The sequence below is a fragment of the Pogoniulus pusillus genome, chromosome 35 (genome assembly GCF_015220805.1).
Source record: "Pogoniulus pusillus isolate bPogPus1 chromosome 35, bPogPus1.pri, whole genome shotgun sequence".
Taxonomy (NCBI): Eukaryota; Metazoa; Chordata; class Aves; order Piciformes; family Lybiidae; genus Pogoniulus; species Pogoniulus pusillus.
In genome coordinates, this window is record NC_087298.1 from 8,159,245 (window position 1) to 8,175,069 (window position 15,825).

Here is a 15,825-nt window from a genome sequence, read left to right on the forward strand (position 1 = left end):
ATCCCTCTGTTTCTTCTTTCTAAATACATTTAGGGTTATTTTTCTTCCTAATTCTCAGATTCAGTTATGACTTTCAGGTCAAAAGTTAGCTCCAAACTTTTTTCTTTGAATGGCTCTCAAGGTAAAACAGCAGAGTCATCATAATGGCAAAGATGAGATGCTGTGTTTAACAGAAATTCCTTTTAGAGTTAAGGAAAAAAAAAAGGAGGAAAAAAAAAGTGACAAAACTTCTTCAAGACTTAAGTAACCCTTCACCTTCAGATATTCCTTCCAGATTATCACTGCAGAGGGAAAAGCGCAAGGTTTTATCAGGTTTACCATGGAGTTTGTTTTCATCAACAGGGACATCTCCTTGTCCGCCATCTGTGAGCTGCATATTTAAGACCTGGAGAGTGGGGGAAAGAAACAGTTTAATGATAATAATTTAATTATTTTAAAAATTAGAATATTTATAGGAAACAGTAAACAAAACACTGCACACATACTTTGCCATCTTTCCCCTTAGATGTCAATGTCACAATCAAATTTCTAACATTCTAGTTGAAAAAAAGCAAACAAAAAAAAAACTGAACAGCTATCTCCAAAGTCAGAGGCTGCAGAGGATGTAAGGTGATCAAGATGTGAGCATAAGGTAAGTCGTGATAATAATTAAGCCACAAACGTCGTCACCCCAGCAGACTAACATAATACGGAAACGGATCAGTACGAGGCTGCAGAAGGAGATAATTCAAACTATCAGGCAAGGCAGCAAAGACGAAAGCAGAAGCTGTGCTACAGCTGGTGAAAGAAAAGGCTGTAAAACCAGCCTCACCCTGAGCAAAACAGTCTGAAGATATTCAGGGCAACATGAGCACAGCTCCACCCTCGCAAGAAGCCAGGCCTCTGCCTTTCAAGTCTGAGCTGCCAAAAACGTCGGGATCAGTGTTCCCGTTCTGTCATTCACCTGTGCCACTTGATCCAAAGGACAGAGCATGCAGAGAGAGAACTGAATCAGCTGCTTCAGGCTCAGAAACAATAGTCCCAGTTTGCTCTGAAGCATGCTATGCTAGATGACAAAATCTCTTCAGAATTCTGGCAGGTTCTTTTTTCCTGTATTAATACATTGCCTTTCACACCTTGCAGATATATTAAAGGGACAAAAAAAATCTAATAAAAAGAAATTTGAAAGCTACAAACCCTTCAGTTTTATTGAAGTAAAATGAAGATTTTAATTTCCACTATGGATTTACTATCTAACCTTAGTGTCACAACCTCATTGTTCTGCTATTCCAAGTACACAGAGGCTCTACTTTTCAAAATATCTGAGATGTGACAGTTTTCAAGTACCTCATTTTCTGACATCATTCCTGGAGTAATCTGTGGACCTGTCCCCAAAGAAATCACCAGCACTTCTTCTGGCTGAACTTCTGAGATAGTCTCTTGGGAGGATCCTTCATGATCTCCATGCTGCTCCATTAGAATGTTTGATCTACTTCTGCTACGAGTTGCTAAGAAAAAGGTTTGAAATATCAACATTAAAAAGCTTTTTCTTAAGGAGGGAAAAAAAGACAAGACAATGTAAATACTGAATAGCAATGTTTCAAATTAATAACACTAAACAAAGACACAAAATGATGGGTCACGTTAGACTTTGAGAGATGGAACTAGTGTAGAAATTTGAGTGCTGAATGATAAAAAACCCAAACTTTCAAGGTAAAAGCTTAGAGAAACAAGGTGTATCATGTGCTGTTTGTCTCCACAAGTTCAGTGTATTGTAATCACAGAAAGACGCTTAATAAATTAATTGAGAAAACAAAGATGATGTTATCAACCAAAGAAGGTCTAAGTTCATAGAATCATAGAATCAGTCAGGGTTGGAAGGGACCACAAGGATCATCTAGTTCCAACGCGCCGGCCATGGGCAGGAACACCCTACCCTAGATCAGACTGGCCAGAGCCCCATCCAGCCTAGCCTTAAGCACCTCCAGGGATGGGGCCTCAACCACCTCCCTGGGCAACCCATTCCAGGCTCTCACCACTCTCATGGTGAAGAACTTCCTCCTCACATCCAGCCTGAAACTACCCATCTCCAGCTTTGCTCCATTCCCCCTAGTCCTGTCACTCCCTGATATCCTGAAAAGTCCCTCCCCATCTTTTTTGTAGGCCCCCTTCAGATACTGGAAGGCCACAATAAGGTCATCTCGGGGTTGGAATCACCAGGTTGGAAGGGATCTCAAGGATCATTTAGTTCCATCCACCCCGCCACAGGCAGCAACCCTTCCCACTAGATGAAGTTGTTCAGAGCCACATCCAGCCTGCCCTTAAACTTCCAGGGATGAGGTTTCCAACACCTCTTTGGGCAACCTGTTCCAGTGTTTCACCACCCTTATGAGGAAGAACTTCTTCCTAATGTCTAATCTAAATCTAGACATTAAGTTCCTGCAGTTTGCAGCTGTTAATTAAGTTTTTTTTGTCCTAAAAAGCAAGGAAGTCTTATTCTAGCAGGTGTCTCAAACCCAGACACTTAATCCAACATCACATGGTTTACTTGGTTTATTTTCTAGCTCTTTATCATCATTTTCAAGTAGCCTCATGTTCCCATGTTTGGCACCATGGAAGGAAAAACACCCACGTAGAACTAGGATTTCTAAGTATGGCAGCATGACACCAGTTCTTTATTTATTTGACTTGGGGAAAACAAGCAGGGTGCAGAAGTCACTGCCAAATTCTGATTATCACATACAGGCACAGAAGGTATTTTTAAGAGCTACACATACACATGAAATGAGTTTCAGATAGACATCAATGAAGAAATCTGCAAAAGCAACTGATTGCCAAAGTAAACCCAAGGCATGCTTAAGTCACGTGTTATAAGCCAAAGTTTCACAGAGCAGAATGGAAATAGGGCATTACCCACCAAAAGGGGTTACTAGAGTTATATGAGCTGAAAGATTGGTAGCAGAAGTATCCCAGGCAGTAATGGCTGCCAATTGCTGTCCTGGATTTCGAAAGCATTAAAATGAAACAAAAGAAACAAAAACTATTTTATATCAGAAAATAAATACTGTTGTGCCACTACTTTATAGGTGTAAAACCAGTACTGTTCAGAAGCAGAGTTAAACCAGAATGGGATAAGTTTGTTTCAGGATTGGTTTTGTGGGTTTTTTACCATTTATCAGGCTTTGCATATTTTCATCCTGTTACACATTGAAATAGAATCTCTCAAACAAACAAAAATATCCCACGTGGTCATATTCATGTAAAGACACACTGAAGAAGAGTACCACACTTCCTATTTTAAGAGAAAATAATATTGAGATGGAGAAGTTCAAGACCCAGAAATCCTATTCCAAAGGAGGACAAAAAGTCAACAAACATAAAACTGCATTACAATATGCTAACAACTGGAATTAGACCAGGAAAATAATAGAGAAAGAAGAAAGCTTCTCATCTCAATACATGCTCTGAAAGTTCTTCTCTTGCTTTTTCATCCTTCTTCACATTTGCTCTCATCTGATACAAAAATTTTAAACTTATTCTATCCCACTAATTAAATGTCATCACTCCCATCTTATCACTCTCCCAACCAATTTTCCCTCCTAGACCTGCTTTCCATCTTCAAACTTTCCCTTTATTATCACTGTACTTCATGACTACCAACCACTCCTGTTTTTCTCAAGTCCCATCTAGAGTGATGACGGTTTCCACACTTGCATCAGAAAGTAAGTCACATAGCTTTCTATGCAAAAGAAAATTCTACACTGAAAAATTAAGAACTGAAGAGGTAGTCGAAGAGCAGCCTCACGACATGACTGAAAAATGGCACAGAAGATGTATCAAGATATCAGAAATCATGCCAGAAGTCTGCTTGCTCTCCTCACCTATTGGCAGTCGATTTTTTTTGTTAGCTGGAGTCGTTGCAGGAGAAAGCTGTGGGGTATTATAGGGAGTCATTTCAAGGCTGCTGCTTTTCCCTGGTTTGTTCTGGGGTAAGTTTGCCAGCAAGTTTTCCAAAGCCATTCGATCTTCCTTAAGCTGATCACTTGACATTACATTCCGCATAAAGCCAACCTAAAAACATACAGTTAGTGCTGGTCAGAACTGCAGCATAAATTATCAGCCTTGTTTATCCTATCCATAAACATATGGGCCAAGTTTATACTGCTCCTTTTAAAGAACTTAAGATATTACCAGAGAAGTCAGCTGGCTGTATGTCATGTAAACCACAGTTCGACTCAAGCCCTCCAGAAGGTTAACAGAAGACATGGGAGGAGTCTCAACTGCACGCCCATCAATAACTACATCCAGAAAAGCAGCAACACAACTCTGCAAAGAGAGGAAACAATTTTCAAATGAGAGACCATTTTCTACAGTTTGGAAAGAACATAAGTTACAAGAGTTAAGTGATTCACATAACACTACAAGTTTTGCTTCCTACTTTTAAAATCTTAGGATAAAATACCACAGATTATTCAAATCACTGATAAGCAAGCAAGGAAAACAAGCAGTTTTAGCATTTCCTTCAGTCCTTTTCTTCAGTCAAAAGTGTTACTTAAGTGTCTTTTACAATTTTTAAAAATACTAAACTATTTTATGGCAATTGAACTTCCACTTCCTGGAGAATCTGCCGAGCACAGACTAAAAGTGAAACAAGGAAGCAACATGCAGCATCACTTTCTAAACTGACCGAATGTTCCCTGTATAATACATGTGTAACTCTGTATGATGATGGTGTAACAATTAAAATTAGCACAAACCTGGATGTTACACAAGCAAATCAACAGGGTTTGAAACATATGACAATACAAGAATCATTAATTTCACTGTATTCTGACAAAGCCAACTCCAGTATTGCTATGCATAATGCAGACCAACAAAATAAACAAAAAAGCAAAACCACAGAAACAAGGAGCAGAAGTTACTTGTGCTAACAAATCCATTGGTCTTAAACCAGATTTCAGACAAAAGCTGTGTTCAGATCAAAGTGTTTTCTTTATGTTCAACAGAAAACCCACCTGTAGTAATTCAGCATTTCAGTTTGAAAAGCAACTTGCTTTTATTTTTTTCCTTTTTTTTTTAGACAGCATTATGTCAGGGTAGAACTCTAAATTCTAGCATTTAAAATTTTGTTCCCAGCTTTGTGCAGGATTTAATCTGCATTTTAATTCATGCAATTTGGAATTTAAATGCTTAGTAAGTCCTTTGCAATGTTTGGGGAAAAAAAAACAGAAATGCAGAGGGATGAAGTACATGCAAAAGTCTTAACTTTTTGAGTCTGGATTCTTACTTTGTCAAATTTAGCAAGGTTGCTCTTCATACGTGGATCTCCCTCTTCAGAACCTGTCATTGCCAATTGCTGCAGAAGTCTCCCAACCTGAAACATGAAAGGAGTATGAAGAGTAAGCATTTCAAAAAGACATAATGATGGATCTGTTAAAAAGCCTCCTCCGTTCTAAATAATTTTTTTGCACTTAATACTCCAAGAAATACTGCTGACTGAATGGACAGTCCTGTACTTGTTTTCAGGGCAGGAAAAAAAAATCACAAGAAGCTTTAGAAAAAAAAAAGCAGTCATTGAATTTACCAAGAAAATCTGCACACACAGCGTGCTATGAGCATCCATACTTCCCCCCTTCCCAAGAACAAAGCATGTTTTGTTTATACAAGACGTCAGAACTGAGAGTTGAATCTAGGTCATCTTAAGAGGTTTTTAAAGGCTGTCTATATTTTACTAAGCATATGTTGGGGAAAAACAAATCACAGCTAGGTGGCTAACCCTTCTTTCAGAGCAGCTATTTCTTATTAATCTTCAACTATGAAACAGCTCTCACTTTTCAAGACTCACTAACTGTAAGCTCTGCTACACAGGCAAGCAGTGACACAGCAGAGGGTTGCTGATGTATTTCAGAAAAACACCCCCTGTCAGTAACAGCCTAGTGAGTAAAATGCACCAGAATTATTAGACTGTGGAGCAAAGCTGGAGATGGGTAGGTTCAGGCTGGACATGAGGAGGAAGTTCTTCACCATAAGAGTGGTGAGACCCTGGAATGGGTTGCCAGGCTGGATGGGGCTCTGGCCAGTCTGATCTAGGGTAGGGTGTCCCTGACCATGGCATGGGGGTTGGAACTAGATGATCCTTGCACTCCCTTCCAACCCTGACTGATTCTATGATTCTGTTCTATGAATCACTCACTATCCAGTTTACAGACAACACTAAAAAGCAGGCTTTGTGACTTGTGTAGGGAATATGCTCTGCCAGACAAGTCTTACTTCATACCTTCAGACTACACTTCTACCTCTATCATTACATTGCTCAAGTATTTGCACACAGACAAAAAATTGTCTTGAAGGCTGAAGAATATTCTAAAGTCTACTGAAGCAAGAGATTGTTACCCACTAGATGCACTGGCAATTACCACCAGACAAGGTTTGTTCAGCAAAACATTTCATGATTTTGTGCAATACCTGGCATAATATTTAACAGTGGCAATAACAGCACAACATTTACACACATTCCAGAATCTTATAGTCACATTTTCACTTTAGTTTCCACCCCTTAAAATGGAAACCCTTCAAAGAGATAAATTAACACATTCTATAAATTCTTCTAAGTCAGTATTTTAAGCACAAAGATAAACTCTACAGTGTGTCTTTTCAGCAATGATTAACACAACTATTTTGTTCGCTTTCACCTTATAGGTAGGAGAGACAGTACCTTCACCTTTTCTGCAGTAAAATTCATTCTAGTGGGAAAAAAAAAGGCCAAAGAAAATTTCTCATGCCTTTTTTTTTTAAGATTATTTTAAAGTCAATCATACCTGCATCAGATTAAATCTTGCCACCTCATTTATAGGAGCATCAGAAATGATCCCATACTGTTCTGGGTTAACAATTGCAGGGCAAATGAAACACGCTAGAAGAAGATCTGTGCACATTGCTCTGACCTCCCCAACTTCCAGCCTATCTACACATGACAGTGTTTTGTACATTTGTGACACAATCCATCTCAAGCTGTGAGGAAAACAGTATGTGTTTTGTTTGAGATAGCCAATGAATTTGTTCACTAAGGTCACCAGCTTGGCCTCATTGGAGTCAACCATCTCTTGGACTCTTTGCTTGAACTTTTCTGTGCCTTTCTCTCCAAATAACTTTTCCTGTTGTACTGGGGAGAATCTTTCAATTAACTTGTTTGGATCTGTTTCCAGGTGGTCTTCATCTTCAACCAGAAGCTGCATGATCGGCTCATGTAAAGTTGCAGTAAGAAAAAGCTTTGCAGAAAAGAGTCCTTCAGAGAAAAGTTTGAATAAGATGCTGAAGGCACAGGTGCCTCGCCTCAGCAGCCGCCTTGGGTTGTCACTTTCCTTCAGTTCAAATTCAATCAAGTAACGGAGAACCTGGAGGAGGTAGCTCTCATCCTCCTGCATGATGCAGTTGCCATAAATGGAGGTAAAGACTGTGTGAATGACACTCTGAGTGTTGTCCTGATTGAGCTTCTCTCCAGCCACCAGACAGGATGAAATAAGCCTAGGGTTTTCTCTCAGTCTGTTTAGGAATTCTCCATAAGCGGTCTCCTGAAATCCCAACTGCTTATATCCATCCACAAACTGCGTGTCCTCCAAGATTTTTGCATGCTGGCAACATTCAGCAGGAGAGGCTTCAGCACTGCAAAGGAAAAACAAAGTAGTTTAGTAACTCTTAAGCAAACTTTGCAATGCCACGTGGTCAATTCATTAACAAGACTCCCACCAAGGAAAAGTCTGTCCATGAAGTTCATAAAAATTCAGTAAGCGGTAGAGTTTGTTGCCAGCTATCAAGTTTCAGGTGAGCCTGCTTCCCTAGTTGAGACTAGCTTTAAAAACCTCACTATTTTTATGATCAGTACAGAAAAGGCTCCAGATACTAAGTATGAAAAATGTGATGGATTTGCTGCAACTCACAGAAGTTCGAGAGCTCGTTCTCCCCAGAACCACCTCCCAAGTCACCTTGTTATGATCAGTCTGTCCAAGTTAATCCTCTGCTGCTTGGAAATCCACGCCGTGCGGTACAGCTTCTCAGCTGTCTTTAACACATCTGCATTGAGCCTTTGGATGAGTTGCTTTTCTGAGTTCACATAGAGCCGCTCCTGCTTGAGGTGATGGGCCAGGGTGTGTATGTCCAGCTTCACCATTTTGGGCAGCCAGCGGGTCACACAGCATGCACTGAGAGACAGAAAATGGAGCGGGTGAATTCTGACAGTTAGGGAACAAGTTCTGCCAGCCCCAAGAAGTGGTGAGCAGCTCTCAAACACAAACTTGAACAACAAATACTGCTGTGGCACTACCATCTTAGCACATTAATACTCTCTCAAAACTACAGCCAATCTCTTAACGATCAGGTCACTCTTTAATAATGCTAGATTTACTAATTGTCAATTTCCTTAGCCCCTTGTTACATCGGCATATCAGGGAAACTTACATAGTAGCAAATATTTTCAACTTGCACCACAAAACTCCTGAACCACACTTCCAATACAAGAGGCAAAAAGCTGCCCATTCCTTGGAGGGATGTGGCATTTTAGGTGACAAATGCAGGGAGATGATGAGGACTCACTGTATTGTGAAGAGACAGAGATGTTTCTGCATCTACTGCTTTTTCCCAAAGCACATCCACCTAACACAGGGCTCGGGTGTGCTTATCTCTGGCCTCATAAAACAAACACCCCCACCACCTACACATAAGAAGCACAAAGCTCCTGACATTGGTCTTTTCTGCTAAAAATGTTAAATAATAACAGGGCTTTTTTTTAATAAATCAAATAGTATTGATAGTCCTACAAGGCAGAAATTGGAAATAAGTCTGGAGACTATGCTCAACAGCAGAATTCATTCAGAAAAGAATCCTCAAATATTTCAATTCAAAACATATTTATTTGGGCCACAATCCAAAAAATTTTGTTTTAAAGAGAGGGGGAAAAAAAAGAAAACAACTGTAGGCTTCATTGCACATCAAGGACAAAAATTCATGCAAACTTTTTTTATGTAACATCAGCTCTAACTTATCTTTAGGAAACATTTTAGTTACCAGTTAGATTAACAAAAGAGTACACCACCATTCAAAACAAGTTCAAGGAGCTAATCCATCTAAAAATTATGGCAGAAAAAAATATATCAACTGCATTAATGCTGACAAGGGGAATGGTAGACTCATGCAGATCACATTATGTTTCCATGGAATTAATGATTACTTGCTTTACATCTTCCCCACCAGAACTATCAGCCCCACTAGCTAATTTGGGAAGAAAAAGGGGTCGATGCAGATATGATTCACAACAGCTGTCTGTCAGATGTGTTGGTAATGGATATATGTCAGAGCTGTCAGAGGATCTGGCAATGAACCCTTCAAAGCCCCACTACAGCTAAATGAAAAACTTACTTCCCACAAGCTATACTGATTTGAGAGGAGCCTTGCTCCACAATATCATTTACTCCATGCTTGAGAAACTACAAATAGGGTACCAAGAATTGGCCTAATGCTCTCCCCTTGCAGCATTTAAAAGATCTGCGGTTCACCGCTCAGCATTGCAGGAGATGATCCACTCTGAAGAATACAGATTAGGTCCATAATTAGACACAGGTTTTACATTTGTTGGCCTTTTTTTCAGTATGTGGAGAAAGTATAAAAACCAGGGCCACTGACAAGCATCACTGCTCCTTGTGTGTGTAATTAAGTTCATTCTTCTACAATTTTAACTTCACACCCAAAACCCTAGCAGAGACAACAAGAGATGCTGTCACAAGTCTTTACACGTTAAGAATTGCAGTTTCATTACACCTGATGGCTTAAAAGCCATTCTTAGCAACTACAGACAACACTGTAAAGCTCTCAAAACCATGCCACCAAACCCACCTCAAATAATATCCAGCAACCCTAACCAGTGGTTACAGTTTGTGCATCCAAAGGTGAGATTAAGCAAGGAACCTGAAGGAATAATTTAGATGTTTTTAACTAGGATGGCCTCAGAGAAATTATTACAAAAATAAACTCCAACACGACTGCCAAAGCTCTCTGAAAAGCAAATAATGACTCTGTGCAACAAATTTATTTTTAGAATTTTAAGGCTTGCAAAAAGAAATCACATTAAAACTGGTACAGCCTGCAAACACAGTAGTAGGTTATGAGCGGTTGGTATCTTGCAGGAAAAAGATTCTGCATCCACAAAAATGCACATCCACAAGATCTGCACAACTACCTTCTGTGATTTCAGACACTTCCCACTGCAAGGCTGTACTCAGGAGTTGCTCAGAGTTTATTAAACTGCAACAGTTTTAGTTGGCATTTTCCATTTTAAGGTGTCCACCCCCAGACTCCACTTTTCCAGACAGAAAGTTAGTCCAAATGATTCTCCTACTTGTAAGCAAGTTTTGGGAAAGCGCAGGGAACCCACATGGGACACCCCTACAAACAGCCTGGGGACTTAGCCTGCATTCCTACACCTTTGCCTTGCCAAATTTCAAATCAGCTTTCTATTTTTGTGTCACTTGTCATAAACGCATTTAACAGTTGAAAAGCTGATTAAACAGCATTTGAGGTGTCTGGTATACTTACAAGTAATTTCTCTCACTGTTTCACTTAGTGTCTTTTGTTTTTTTACTAGAGAAGATGTTTTCAGCATCAAGGATGGGGCAACAGCTTTCAGCCTGAGAGCCCGGGGGGCAAATTCCAAAATCCTAGTCAGCAAAAGAAAGAAAGGTGTCCTGGAAACAACACACTTTGTTTTGTAAGTTATGATTACCAAAATAGCAGTTCAATTGCTGGTAGCCTTTCCTAGAGCTATAGATAATTTTAAAAATAAAAGAAATATTTAAATAAATCAGTTAATACTCAGAAAGCAAATAAAATGTTCATACAGCCCAGAGTCCTAATACACATATATATAATCTACCCATTCAGTGAGCAAAAGGAACGATGAATCAGTAGAAAGTGTTAGACAGTACTGCAAAACAATACTTTACCATCTGCAATGCTGCTTGGAACAAACGAAAAGACAGCACTGGCCTCACATTCTCAGAAAGTGAAGCCACCACCTAACATACAAACAGTTTGGGCATCTCCTCATGACAAAGCATCCTGGCTATTAAACAGAGACTCTAAAGCACTGAGTAACTGTTTGAAGCTGCACACTGCTGTGTGCTCTAATTGTTTGTAATCTAATTGCCACAGTGAACTTCAGGCCCAAAATAAAACAAGGCTCCCACAAGACTCCCACTACCTGTATCTGCACATCTAAATATACTGGTTCCATGACTGCTTGGTAATAGCCTATCAATTGGCCACTACCTCTGTGCCTGTCTCTACTGCAGAACACCAGAAACAACGGAAGCAAGAGGAGAACTGATCTGGAACTGAAGCGCATCAGGTTAGTAAGTGCCACTGCTTTGTCAAGAACTGTGAAAATCCACAGGATTTTCCTGTTGATCTGCAGGAAGTCAACTGCATGACAGCAGTTTTTACCTTATGTACAATAAAAAAGGACCAGCAGGTTTCCCATCTTGATAATCCTTCATAAAAATCAATCTAATCTGATTGCTGGTACTGCTACTGAAATGCACCTCTGAAGAGGAATGCCTCACTCTCATTGACCAGTTTTGAAAAAGGAATTATTCTGAAGTTGCACCAATGCAGGAAGCAACACTGCAAACTACTGTCTTTGCCTTAAGTTTCTGGAAGACATTTGAGAAGCCTAGAAGTACAAAGCAGGTAGTTTTAACATAAAGAATGTTTGCAGCATAGTAAAGAAAATCCCAAGCACCTAGTTGAGCAAGGTGCACACACTGTTACTCTCTTCAGAGACTGGTATTAACACCACTGGTCTTGAAAGAAGAAACTACTGCGCAGCTAACACACCTACCTGACACATTGCTCTTCTCTGAAAACCTCTTCCTTTTATGATCAGTACAAAACAACAACAGTTGCATGCTCTCACCTTCCCAAGCCATTGACTCCACATCAGTGCTCAGGACAGGAGCAGTTAGCCAGTAACATATTTGGTAACAGCAAAGGCAGTGCTGGAGCAGAGTGAGCTAATTCAGAATGCTGTTATCAGTTTCACACAAACCAAAAAGGTGCCCATAATTATCCAGTTACCTGCTTTATGACCACCATGCACCATACCTGAAATAATGGATGTCTGCACATAGTTGCATAAAGGAGATGGTTCAGGAAATTTAGGTATCCAACAGTCTGCTCTAGCTGAAGAAACAGTGCATAATATGTAGCTCCTGCTATGTGCAAATTGGTTTTCAATCCTGGCAATTTAATTTTTATATGAAAACATCTCATTTTGTTGTCAGTTATTTCAAGATGCTTAGTAACTGGAATGGGCTGCCTGGGGAGGTGGTGGAGTCGCCGTCCCTGGGGCTGTTCAAGGCAAGATTGGACGTGGCACTTGGTGCCATGGTCTAGCCTTGAGCTCTGTGGTAAAGGGTTGGACTTGATGATCTGTGAGGTCTCTTCCAATCCTAATAATACTGTGATACTGTGATAACCTACAAAAAGCTGAGGCACAGCAAGAGATGCTTAGGACAACAATTCAGACAATTTCACTTCATGATGCTCCACCATATCAAAAACAAAAACTGCATGACCTGACAGCATCTAAGATGCTTTGTCCTGCCATCAGCGTGACATAAGTTTATTCAAAACCCAAGACAATCTGTGCCATTGATGAACACAGGACAGAGATTGCTTCCTGCATTTAGAAGTCCTGAAAAACACTACATTTAATCTTTAGGTTCTGAACTCCACCTTACAAACTATGTGGGTTTGTACTGGGGCACACAGGAACAAATGACATCTCTATTGAATATTTCTGCAATTCATCTGACAGAAAAGAGATTAAGTACTAAGCACTACTAGTACACCAGAGTTCTCTTCCTCCTCCAGCATTTCCTGCTCAGGGTTATTTGCTCCTCCTGAGTCTCACTATGCAAGACTCAACCTCCAAAGCAAGTTTGGGCAGATCTACCATAGACAGGGCAGGGCAAGGCAAAAATGAAATCACTCCATCTTACTGAAAAATAATTCCTAAGCAAGGCTGAATAGCTTCCTGAATAGCTACTTCACCCCAGATGAAGTACCTCTTTCTTCATTAATATTTATGGTAATAACTAACGAGTCCTATTTCTTTACATAAGCGGAAAGACTATCTCCCACAGATAAGCTAAAAAAGGCCATTTTTCAGGTGTACAGTTCACCACAACCTAGAACTTATCTGCTGAACTCTCACATTACAATACTTGCCACCTAAAACCCCACATACAACATGCAAAACACATTTCAATTTGCTACAGATCAACTACCTAATCAATATTAATAAGAAACTTATACCTCAAGTTTGTTTCTGCCCTGTACCTACCACTGAACATACTATCTATCCAGCGAGATGTATGTGACAGGGATACCTCATTTCTCATGCCCCTTAACAGAACTTACCTGTAACAGACAGGCATTAGTTGGCTGCTAAACTATTTTGGTATTACAGCATTGCATAAAGTCAACAAAAGCTTGTGATGCTAGAAAGAGGAGTTCCCCTTACATAAGGAGTCATGCTAATAACTTTTATTCAGAAGTGCAGAACTTGAAGCTGCTCAAACTGACAAAAACCTGTTCCCAGCCCCTTCTCTCAAGAGTAGCTTCCTTCCTCATTGAAACTTCTCACCCACAGTCCACCATGAAAGGTAACTGCTGCTGAGGACAGAGTATATTCTCCAGGCCCTGACAAGTCTCACACCAACACTTTCCTATCAAGTATCTTAAATAACTTGGAACCTTCCATAGCAGCAGCAGTTTAGAACTCAGTTTCCTAAAACCATCGTCCTGCTGCTTCCACAGAAGATCAGCATTTCAGATTTCATGTGCCGTCAGTGCCATTCCCTGCTTTGACATTTTCAAACTGCAGCTTCTATTTGTGAGTCAACTGCATTGTCCACAAAAATAGCATTCTACCTATCAGTAAGCACAGTGTCACATGCGTGCTTTGAGAGCTTCACCGTAGCGGCTCCCTTCCTCCAGAGCACCGTATCATGACTTTGCAAGAAAAATACACTCGCTGGATAAGTTCTCCAGCACTGAGAGTCCGTTAGCAACAAACAAACAAATAATGAGAAAAAGGAACTCAGGATACTCGTGAAGTTACAAGCTTTAAACCTGGCGACACAGAAGCCACAAAGGACAGTCGCAGCCGATATTCACGGCGAGCTGCTCCCACAGCGGCTCGCCGCCCGGTCCCGCCGTGGCCGAGAGCGGGAGGGCCCAAACGCCAAGCGCTTCAATTTTCCGAATAACCCCGCAAAGCTCCAGAACTACCGGTTCTCCGGCACTAACACGGCAGGTCGAGCTGGGGCGGGCCGCCGGCGGCTGGCAGGGGAAAGACGCAGGTCAACACTCGAAGAAACCTCACGACCAACTTCGCTGGGTGCCCCCCGCCGCTACCCACGCCGAGCCCACACCGCACATGGCCCCTGTCAAAACCCACTCCCTAGGGTTAAACCGACGTACATGCAGCCTACCGACCCAAGGCTCGGTCTCCCAGAGCGCGCCCGCCTTCCCGCTCGCTCCCCTGAAAAACCGAAGGGTTTTGTCAGGCCCCAGCCCGGCGGGGCGGCCTGGCCTGGCCTTCCTTCGTCCTTCCTCGCTGCTCCCCGGCCTTCCTCCTCCTCAGAGCAACGAGGGGTGCTGGGAGAAACTAAGCCGCAGCGAAAAGATGGGGTACAAGCGTGGCTCCTTACCTGGCCAGCGCTCCGGCTCCGCCGCCGCCCGGCTCCCGCTGCGGCCCCGGGCCAGGCGCGGCGCGGCACTGCGCAGGCGGCGGGCGGGAACGGCGGCCGCGCTCCTGGGACATGTAGTCCCCTGGCCGGGGCCGGGAGGATCGACAGCGGAACGGAGCCCAGTCTGTGGTCCCCGCTCGGGCCGGGCCCATGCTTCGCCACCCGCCTCATTCCACGCACCCATTGTATGTAATAAGTTCTCAAACAGCACCTCTCTTTGCCCAGCGCATGCCCTTTCGGACAGGTTTTCAGCCCCGAGAGCTGCAGTTGGGCTCCGAGGGGCGGGGGACTCTGACGGTGTCATAGAATCAAAGAACTGCAGAAATGCAGAAAGAGTTACAGACCCTCCAACATCACAGACCCTATGGCAGACCCTCCACCTTCAGCAGCAACTCACCCCTCTGAGCTGATGTGAAAGCACAAGCAGAGCAGGACGAGATAAAGAAGGAAATAAAATACATTGTGGAGAGTAAGAAGAGTGCAGACTCAGTGCTGGGGCTTGGAGGACTGCTCTATCCATTTAGTGTGGACTGGTTTGGGTTGTGTCAGAGGGGAATTAGGCATTTTGCAAGCACTTCTTGATGCACAACCCCTGTTGCACAAGCAGTTGAGGTAGCCAGCACTTAGCTATAAGACATCTGTGATCCTGTGATCTCTATACAGTGCACTTCACCTCCAGGTGTTCTACTGACAGGTCAGATCTGTAAGTGCTGGCCATTACAGTGGTTCAAAAAGCACAGTGAAGGTTGTTAACAGGCACGTATGCCAAGTGGAAAGTGTGTGGAGCAACCCAGCCAGATAATGGCTGTTGCTTCATCATAAATAGCAACATATGTAACTGCAGCCTAAGACCTCATTAACGCAATACAGCCACAGAAGGATTCTCACTTTGCCCTTGTTTTTGAGATTCTCAGAAATTCTCACTGACATGTGGCAGGGCCTGGTGTAACTGCACACAGAAACAAGAGGCTCAGACTGACAGAAGAACATGGTGAGGTCATGCTGCCATTGATCTGCGGGGACCAAAACCACAACTTCCAAT

General features: G+C 42.0%; 1 protein-coding gene across 4 annotated transcripts in view; it reads right to left on the bottom strand.

Moving 5' to 3' along the window:
• Window positions 1-14,822, bottom strand: part of GAPVD1 (GTPase activating protein and VPS9 domains 1) — a 31,655-nt gene extending 16,833 nt beyond the window's left edge. The window contains exons 1-9 of one of the 4 annotated variants that reach the window (XM_064171656.1): window positions 14,745-14,822; window positions 7,962-8,177; window positions 6,798-7,641; window positions 5,267-5,353; window positions 4,171-4,305; window positions 3,861-4,050; window positions 2,897-2,977; window positions 1,327-1,487; window positions 319-385 (exon numbers count right to left, since the gene is read on the bottom strand). In XM_064171656.1, the coding sequence (XP_064027726.1) occupies window positions 319-385; window positions 1,327-1,487; window positions 2,897-2,977; window positions 3,861-4,050; window positions 4,171-4,305; window positions 5,267-5,353; window positions 6,798-7,641; window positions 7,962-8,146 (1,750 nt within the window). In that variant the 5' untranslated portion in view covers window positions 8,147-8,177; window positions 14,745-14,822. Of the gene's footprint in view, window positions 1-255; window positions 386-1,326; window positions 1,488-2,896; window positions 2,978-3,860; window positions 4,051-4,170; window positions 4,306-5,266; window positions 5,354-6,797; window positions 7,642-7,961; window positions 8,178-14,744 lie in introns of all 4 variants that reach the window. The other 3 variants (XM_064171655.1, XM_064171658.1, XM_064171657.1) reach the window with 3 other exon arrangements.
• Window positions 14,823-15,825: the final 1,003 nt, after the last annotated feature.